The 9,534-nt window shown below is 35.1% G+C and overlaps 1 protein-coding gene across 1 annotated transcript; it reads right to left on the reverse strand.

Moving 5' to 3' along the window:
- Window positions 1-695: 695 nt before the first annotated feature.
- Window positions 696-8,795, reverse strand: LOC143561605 (uncharacterized). The gene is made up of 8 exons (XM_077049638.1): window positions 8,739-8,795; window positions 8,516-8,651; window positions 6,204-7,759; window positions 5,246-6,105; window positions 5,030-5,160; window positions 4,365-4,957; window positions 1,311-1,423; window positions 696-1,238 (listed from the first exon to the last, which is right to left on the reverse strand). The coding sequence occupies exons 1-8, from the start codon at window positions 8,793-8,795 to the stop codon at window positions 947-949; spliced, it is 3,738 nt and encodes a 1,245-aa protein (XP_076905753.1). The 3' UTR covers window positions 696-946.
- Between the last annotated feature and the right edge of the window lie 739 nt (window positions 8,796-9,534).

A 9,534-nucleotide genomic window follows, 5' to 3' on the forward strand; every position in this document is an offset into this window, starting at 1 on the left:
TTAGGAACAATTCTATTCTTTAATTGCCAATTTAAACGTCAACACTACTATAGCAATGCTCAGATATGCAATTCTTATGCTATAAAATTTATACCTGGCAAAATAGGGTGGGTCGGCTCAGAACTGGTCGATTACATAATCGCCATGATTCTTCTGCGTAGCTGCAGCAGCTTATGCAGCCCTTGTTAACAAAAGAAATTACAAAAATACTGAGAAATACTTATTTATAATGTGAATCTCAAAAACTTGATGACAAGCTTTGCTGATACAGTTACAGTTTTTCCTCAAATGAGCACATAACAGTTATACAGTAATCATAAATAAAACATTCATTGTTTATAAAAAAAAATAAAGAAAAAAGGATAAAAGTGGGTTAGCAGGTCAGCCACATCCATACCCAAGCTGACTTGACCTGTCACCCAATCCGCTCATCTTGCCACCTAAGTTGTTCAAAAAGCTCGCGGCTCACTCAATATTGCCTAGTTTGTAAACGAGCTGAGCACAAACCAGTGTAACTAGGCAAGCTCGGCTCATTGGCTGGCTTGTTAGGCTCAATTAGCTGACTCGCTAGCTCATGCTCAAAATTTTAGCTCGTAAAACTAAACAAGCCGAGCCCCAGCCCATCCTGTCTAGGTTCGGCTCGTTTACAGCCCTGCTATAATTGTATTACGAGTCAATACTTTGACAAGTACAATTACAAACAAAAATAATATTCCTCTTTCATTAATGCCACTCGCGTCTTTTGGTTCATGAATCAAACCACGCCATACCAACAAAGGGCAAACGGTGAAAAGCAAAAAACCTGGCGGGCACTGAAACGATTAGCCTTCAAAATACTCGGTAGATCATTTGTCAATAGCTACAAAATTGATTGGTTACAAATGCATAAGACTTAAAAGTGTAGTTGTAGTAACAATGGCCTATACATTTCAGCAGCTAAGAAGCATCAGCAGTTAAGAGCCTTAGCTGACAGTGACTTGCACTCATTGTTCATTAAAGAAAACCACCTCTGTATACAATCAGTTGCAGTTGCAGAACTTACAGGTGGCAGCAGTTCGATACTATTCATGCAAATATCCTTAAAACTGAGAGGTGTTGTACCCAATAAAGCAGTTACAGCAGCAAACTGAACCGGTAAACTGATCTTCCTTGAAGCACTCTCGGATATAAATGACATTAATTTGACTCTTATACCCTCAACATCAGCATCTTGAAATCCATTAGAATCAATACCAAGTCTGTAATATATAAAAATAATTAACAGAATGATAGTATAAAATATTAATTACTCAAATGCAAGACAAACTCACCTTGCCATTTGGCCTAGAAGAACAAAAATAGAAGTCAAAGGAGTTTCCATAACACTTGCTCCCAACATCTTCAACAACTCACTAACAACGTTCTTGCAAACCCAACTCCAGCTCTGCGTGTCAAATTATTTACTTACTTAGATCCACAAGCCAATGAAAAGGGACTAAAAGATACACAATATAATCTTATCTTACTTTACTAATAAAAGAAAATACTGGTTGCGACATGTCAGTCTCATATTGATTATTGACCATCTTTTCCCTCCTAAAATCTTAGTCTCTAATCTCCTTAGTTCTAGATATCCATGGATTAAAATAATTTGTTATTTGGGATATCAAATAAAAAAAGAAACATGTAAAAAATATGTAAAACGGTTAATTGATTTTTAATACCAAGGTTATCAAAAATAGGTTACTTTCGTGGTATCAAAAATATATTTTAAAACTAATGATATTAGTGTTTAATAATTTAATATTGTTACTTATTTTAAGAAACAATTAAAAAACAAAGACAGAATTACAGAAATTGTCCTTTATCTTTCACCTAAATTTCACTCGTGGTCCCTCATCTTTAAAATTGATCTTTTTTGTCCTTTACGTTTCAAAATCCAACAGCGTTTGTCCTTTTCGTCTAACCCGGTTAGATTTTCTCGTTAAGTCAGGTCATGTGCAAAGAACATGAGGGTAACTTGGTCATTTTATCTATTTAATTAAAATATTTTAACAAATAACAAAACAACAAATTTAACAAGTCATGTTCTCTGCAGTGCATATCTCTCTCTCTCTCTCTCTTACATCCATCAGAGTTCATACCACCACCACTTGCCACCATTAACCCTGACAACCACCACCGCCACACCACTGAACCACAGCAAAACCACCGGACAATCACCATCACGCTACCATAACCGGCGCCACCATATCTGAAAATCTGGAAGCTCTATCATAACCGCCGCTGCCATGACCGTCGCCGGAATCTTCAGCCCACTACCGACCACCGTCGCCGGAATCTTCAGCCCATTGCCGACCAGCTGCTACTTTCCCTTTCATCGGAATCTTAAGCCCCAATTCCCTTTCATTGGAATCTTCTGCCCACCACCGTCGCCGTCACTTTCCCTTTCATCAATTTGTGTTTCCGGTGAGTTTTTCGATTTCCGACAGTGAATGTGTTTATGACGATTGAGAAGAAGGTGAAGGAGCGGAGGAAGGTAATTGAGGATTTGAGGCGGAGAGGCCGACGAATTCAGAGATTTATGACCCGGTGTCGATGGTTAGATTATAGTTATTAGGATTATGATGATTGTGACGAGGGTGTTGCTAATGGTGTGATTGGATTTGGCTAGTTTTCTGTTTGAATTGTGAGTGATTTCGATTCATTATTAAGACAATCTAATTTGTTTTGAATTTTGTGAAATCTGTTTGTTAATGATTAGATCTGGATATAGGTATTTGGGTTTGTGATGATAATAATTAGAAGGTAAACAGTTTCTATGGGTCTATAAGATGTCAATAGAGAACTGGTTTTCCAACTGTGGGCATCAAACTCGTTTTCCGGTGGGTTCTTTGTCGGAGAAAAGGGCGGCGGTGGTGGCTGCCGGAAAACTTGGTGGTTATGGAGGAGGAAGAAGAAGAGGGGGGGGCGGGGAGAATATAAAAATATATATTAAGTTTTTTATTATTTTTGTTTATTTATTAAAATATATTTTTAATCTAATAGGTAAAACGACCAATGTGCCCTCATGTGCAAGGCACATGATCTGACTTAACGAGAAAAACTAACAGGGTTAGGCGAAAAGAACAAACGCTGTTTGATTTTGAAACATAAAAAACAAAAAAGATCAATTTTGAAGATAAGGGACCACGAGTGAAATTTGAGGTAAAGATCATCATCATCATCATCGTACTCAGTATATCCCACCAATAGCAAAGCTATGGTAGGGTCTGAGGAGGGTAAGATGTAGGCAGCCTTACCTCTACCCCATAGGGATAAAGATAAAGGACAATTTTTGTAATTCTGTCAAAAACAAAAGCAAATATATATAAAAGGTTTTAAAATTTTACACATCACACACCAAATAGTATTTGGAACAAATACTAATAGTCAAACACAAAAACTTAATTAAATTAATAAAAATTTCATTGTTTAATTATACATATATATATATATATATGAAAGTAATCAAAATAATTAATTGAGTAGAAATACCCATAAACAAAAAAAAGCTTTCTATCCTTCATTTTTCTATATTTACATTCCATTAATAAATATATAAAATACTTTATTATAAAAAATTTCTAATGTTTGTTTTAAAATGACCCTAAAATTATATAAAAACTAAGAGATTTTCGAAACCCGCTAATTTCTTTCTTGTCGACAAATTTACATTTTCATCTAAGTTAAAAAAATAAAATAAAAAAAACTCATCTAAATAAAAAACACAACAAAATTTCTTATAATTGTTGAACAGTTTCAATATATTTTTGAACGAGGAGGAAGATTTGTGAGTAAATTATAGAACTAATTTGTTAAAAAATCATCTTGATATTGAATTTGATTTGTCTTTGTTGTTAAATAAGGTGGTGGGTGATTTTATAGACTTGCTTTTGGGGTTGCTTATATCAAATTTGTAAATCAATCAAAAGTAAATTCATAAATCATACTCGAAATTTGAATTCGTACCAAACTTATTCACCAATCTATTTAGTTAACTTCAATAGATTGATTTTATCCTAGATCCAATGCAAAATTCAGAATCAGATCCGTTACATCTATACATATATGTGACACAATCCATATTCATCTGCACTCATCTTCATAAACAAGCTAATACTAAATTTTATAAAAAAATCTTTTTTCAAATTTGTAAATTTTATATTTTAAACTTCTTATTGTTTATACTACATACTTGATTTATCTTACCTATAATTTTGTTTCTTTCTTTCAAATAACTCATCTTATTTACTTTAACATTTGACAAACCCCGTGTATTACTTGGGGTTCTAAAGCTAGTGTATTTAATAAAAGAATAAAAAAGTCAAAGATACATTTCATACCCTCTTAGTTGCCAACAGCTCCAACAGAGACAAAACATCATCCAAATCAGAAAGCGAATCATCAGGAACTGTTGACGAATTGCATGACATGCGCATAGTGCAATCACCAAGTTTCTTCAAGAGACACGATGCAAGTTCTTCCATGTAAATAGCACCAATAGAAAATGGACACGTGGCACAAGAAGGGAAACCTGATGACACATTTTCCCTCTCATGATATATAACTAAAGATTTTACTACTGTCATGATCAAATTGTAGTCACCATGGGTTAACAATTTTTCTCCACATGCATAAGCAAACACGTGTAGAAGAGTCGAAGTCAAAGAACTGGTGACGTGAGAGATGGTGTATGACAATTCACATAAAAAGTCAACACGGTCAAAAGCTTCACAAACTGAAGCTAGAAAAACTGCCCCAACCACCAACTCATGCAATGAAGCTTTAGCCTTGGGTAATGATGGTGTCTCAGAACTTGTTTCAGAACTGCAAATCAATATTTCTTCATTAATGAGAAAATCTTGAATGAGAGCAATAAGTTCTTCAAAGTCGCATACTTTTTCAAACCCGGTTCTTGTCTCCACATCAGACATCACTGCAAACAGAAGAAAATGAAATTGTAAAACTTGAAGAAAATCTGAAACTATGATATTATAAGAATGCATACCTTTCTTTAATTGTCCAGAAATGGTGTGTATATTGCTCGAAAAGTTCCCATCATTAGCATTGTCAAAATTAGTCAAAGAAATGCTCGAGAAGCTCTTCAAGAACAAGGAAAAGAACACACAGACTTTTTCCCTGAATAAAAAATATATAAACAAATAAGCACATCTAAATATATTTAAAAAAATCAGAGAAACCAATTTGGTTACAGGATACTTACTTGGGTGATAGAATTTCATCTGCAGAAATAGTTGACATTATGTTTTTAACCAGTAAATCACTCTCAGAATACGTGCGCAATTGACTACTGAAAGATTTTGTCATGTGAAATATCTTATAAAGACTCCTGGTGTTTCTGATCTCTGAAAATACAACAATGGGCCAAGATTCTGTCGTGATGACAGGGATCTCAGAGTCGGACGTTCTAGAATCTTCTAGAACAATCAGACTGCTTTCAAACTCGATGTTTGGAAGAGTAGGTGAAAGAGGCCTTTCAACTGCAGCACGGTATCTTTCTTCCTCGATTTCACTATCCAAACTAAGCAACCTCATGCAGTCACCATCAAACATTTTCTTAAAATTCTCAAGTTCTTCATTTACAACTGTTTTTTCTTTGTTATACTCAATAAGCAATGGTTTGTCATTGTTCTTCGCAAGTTTTGCATTTCGTGTTTCTCCCTGGGTACACAAATGCTCAACTGATTCAGTTGCATTAGAAAGCCGCTTTCGTTTCTTGGTGTTTCCATCTATATTTCTCACTTTAAGAGGGCTTTTAACATTATTATCCGCCACCTCAGCATTCGCACTAGACAACCGAGACATAGGCAAAGGCAAATGTCGATCAGAAAAAGATGACCTGCTTGAAACAAGGGCAAAACTGTCTAATTTTTTCCTGTTACACAGAGGCTCCATTTTAGAAGCAGTACCTGCGGTGGACTCGGTACAAGTCCCAGATAGAGGAAGTGATGGTGCAGAAGTATCTAAATTCGGTTTCAAATATTCAGATGGTTTTGTAATCTTTGCAAGTTCTTTTCCACTTCCAGCCTGCATACACTGCCTCTTCAAATTCACATTCTCATTCTGTGAAACAAATAACAATGGTTTTATCAAGATATTGCAATGACTGAAAAATAAGGTGCGCAATTATGTATAATATCAAATGAAGAAAAAAAACAAACCTTTTCGAGGCAAGATTTACCTACATTGTTGAGGTCAAAACAGCCACAAAGTCCTACACGACTTGAAAACAAAGCAAACTCAAGCTTCAGTCGATTAAGTTCTTCTTCAACTGTTTTTTTACACCTCTTTTCAAGCTCGGCTACTTGATCGAAATGCTTTACTCTTTCCTTTTCAAACTTTAATTTTTTCTTTAAAAGTTTCATTTCAGCAAAACTTACATTCATTGTATCGGTTGAACTTTTGGAAGAAACAAGATCCTGGGTCACTTTATGTTCGTTATTAATCCGCTTCTTGGTATCTTCTAGTTGCTTCACTAACTTATCAGCACGGGCTTTTTCTTTCATGGCCCGAAGTTTATACATTTCTGCAGCCTTTGTATTCTCTGTTTCTTTATCCTTGTCTATATTTGTCTGTTTAACTTGCCCATGATTTTTCATATTTGTTTCATAATTTTCCATTTCTTTTTTCTGTTTATCGTACTTGTTTTGACACTCGTCCAACTGCTGTTGAAGACGAACAGCATTTTGTTTCTCCTCCAAAGCATGTTTTGTACTCATTTCTGCAATCTTTTGTTGTTCTTCAGCTTTCTTTTTCTCTTTGATTGATCTTTTCTTTTCAGCTTCAAACTTCTTGTTCGCCTCTTTAAACTTTATGCCCTCTGAAACCAACTTTGCCTTTGCTTCATCCGCCTCACACTTTGACTTTTGCAACTGATGTGCAAATTCCTCATATTTTTTCCTTTCAACTTCAACTAGCTTTCTTTGCTCATCAGCTCTACTTTGTTCAGCCTTTAACATTTCTTTAACTTTGTGAGCCGTTTTCTTCTCAGTTTCAGCTTTTTTTGCCTCACAATCTGCTCGTTTTCTCTCGTTTTCAAGAAGCTCTTTGAGCCGACCTATTTCTGTTTCCAAATCATTATTATTTTTCTCAGTCTTGAGAGCTTCAACCTCCGCCTGCTTGATTTTTGCAACTTTCAACAATTCATCAATTCTACTTTGTTCAGCCTTCAACTTTTCTTTAACTTTATGAGCGGCTTTCTTCTCGGTTTCGGCTTTTTTTGCCTCACAATCCGCTCGTTTTCTCTCGTTTTCAACCAGCTCTTTGAGACGGCCTATTTCTGTTTCCAAATCGTTATTATTTATCTCAGTCTTGAGATGCTCAATGTCCGCCAGCTTCGTTTTTGCAGTTTTCAACATTTCATCAGCTCGTTTTCTCTCTTTTTGTAGATCCTGCATTAGCCCTTTCTTTTCAGCTTCTACATTATGCAACTGAGTTTTAAGATTATTTAATTCTTGCTCAGTCCTGCTTTTGTCAGCCATGGCTCTTTTCTTTTCATCTTGTAGACAACTTATCTCCTTTTCTTTGTCAGAAACACATTGTTTAAGAAGTATAAGTTCTTCACTCACATTTTCAGATACTGATCCTCGTTTTTGACTCAATGATAAAATCTCAGCCTTCAGGGCAGATATTTCATTCTCCATTGAAACCAGTGCAGCTGATTCTTTTTCTTTTTCCTTTCGTTCATTGTCAGTCTGCAGCTTCTCTTCTTCAAAAGCTGCAACCAATACAATGTTCAGAATAATATTATCGGTCAATCACATTTATCAACGTTATACTGTATAGTTATCTTTCATAATAAGTTTTAATAGTAGATGCTAAATTCTCTATACGAACAGAATTCAGTCATTGATTTGTGTGATTAAAAAGTTTCTTTATTAGAAACTCAAATGAGATCATAGTTGTCAATAACAAATAGCGGTCAGCAGCGACAACCTACCTATACGCACGTATCGATAGCGATGAAATAGCGGGCACTATTTGATATTTAGCTATAAGGTATTAGAAATTTTTTAAAATGTTCTGCATCAAAATACTCCACCAAAATAGCAATTATAATCAATAAATACCACTAAAATAGCTAATAAAATTTAAAAAAAAAAAGTTAAAAAAAATGCAGTTGGTTGCTATTTCATGCCATTATGTCGCTACAGACCACTTAACGCTACACCATTCGCTATAGCAGGCGCTACGAGAGCTATTGACAACTATGAATGAGATCATATGATAATACTTAGATTGGTCTATAAATAACGGCATTGTTATCAAGTATCAACTTAAGTTATCTAGGTTTAAAAAGTATTCCTTTTCGCATCTGCCCATTAAAACCTAGAAAATCAAAATGCTATTTCCCCTCGGTCCCTTCAATTTCATACATATATAACACAAACATATCCCGACATACGATTGCATAATTATAATTATGCATTCATTTATATAAACAATTAAACTAAAAGAAGTCCACTATTCTTACCATTCTTAAATTTCAGGGTTTCATTCTGCAACCTACCGAACTCTTTCTCGTAAATCCCGATCGCCTTCTTGAGCGCGGCCCGACCGTCTTCGACTTTGGTAACCTTCTTTTGCAATTTCAGGTATTTAGCTTCCCACTGATACAGCATTACAATTAGCCTAATTTCTTGACAATTACAAGTTATTAAGTAAACTAACATAGCTAAATCAAACAAATTACCTACCGTTTGACAACATGGGTTGGTTGTAGATTCATTTTTCGATTCGATGTTAGCCGCCATGGATTGGGGTTGTAGCTACGGCATCGATCTGGTGATTGTGATAAACCCGTGCCGGCAGCCTGTAAAACCCTTGTGAATTTTAACTTCTAACTGAGCACTATAGTTTTTGGAATTTGCAAAGGGGACATCTTTAGGTTATATAGGGTAAAAAATGTAATATGATATGATTATATTAAAAATGTTCATGAATACATGGTGGTTGAAAGTAGATGTATAATTTTAATTGAAAACTATCGTTGGGATAAGATTTTTAACTTTTGGTTTTACTCTCGGACCTCGGTTATGGTAACTTGAGTGTCCAAAACTTCCGAAAATTTTTAATCCGGCCACCCGAAAAAAAAAAACATGAAACAATCACAAGAGAATCGAGCATAGTTCCTTTGACCAAGAGGTAAATCCCAGACCTCGAATCCCGGGAATTCTACAGTTGGTATTCATCCAAAATACTTATAAAAATACTTAAACTTAAAAACAGTTCATTCCATTAAAACAACCAATTCAGAGTATAATTCAGCGGAAAACCATAATTAATAAAATAAGTTCCCAAAACCCGGGAATTATGCCCAAAACCAATTTAAATGTATTTGATAAAACTTTAAAAAGAAATGTTCAATATTTAAAACTTCCGTCTACGCATGCCCTTCACCGTCCAAGTAGCTTCGTGTATGTCTAAGCGGTAATGCATCCTCCTCCTAACCTAAAACTCACACTAACATGCACACAAAGTCAGCTTGAGCTG

The sequence above is a fragment of the Bidens hawaiensis genome, unplaced genomic scaffold, assembly GCF_021521415.1.
Source record: "Bidens hawaiensis isolate Kalapana, Puna unplaced genomic scaffold, B.hawaiensis_p1.1 tig00020749_1, whole genome shotgun sequence".
NCBI classification, from domain to species: domain Eukaryota; kingdom Viridiplantae; phylum Streptophyta; class Magnoliopsida; order Asterales; family Asteraceae; genus Bidens; species Bidens hawaiensis.

Bases quoted from the DNA above. Each gene is read 5' to 3' on its own strand.
- LOC143561605 (XM_077049638.1), bottom strand. From the start codon at position 8,795: ATGGCGGCTAACATCGAATCGAAAAATGAATCTACAACCAACCCATGT. The intron at 6,106-6,203 runs GTTTGTTTTTTT...TTTGTTTCACAG, and splicing joins GTAAATCTTGCCTCGAAAAG to AATGAGAATGTGAATTTGAA. The intron at 5,161-5,245 runs GTAAGTATCCTG...TTTTTTATTCAG, and splicing joins GATGAAATTCTATCACCCAA to GGAAAAAGTCTGTGTGTTCT.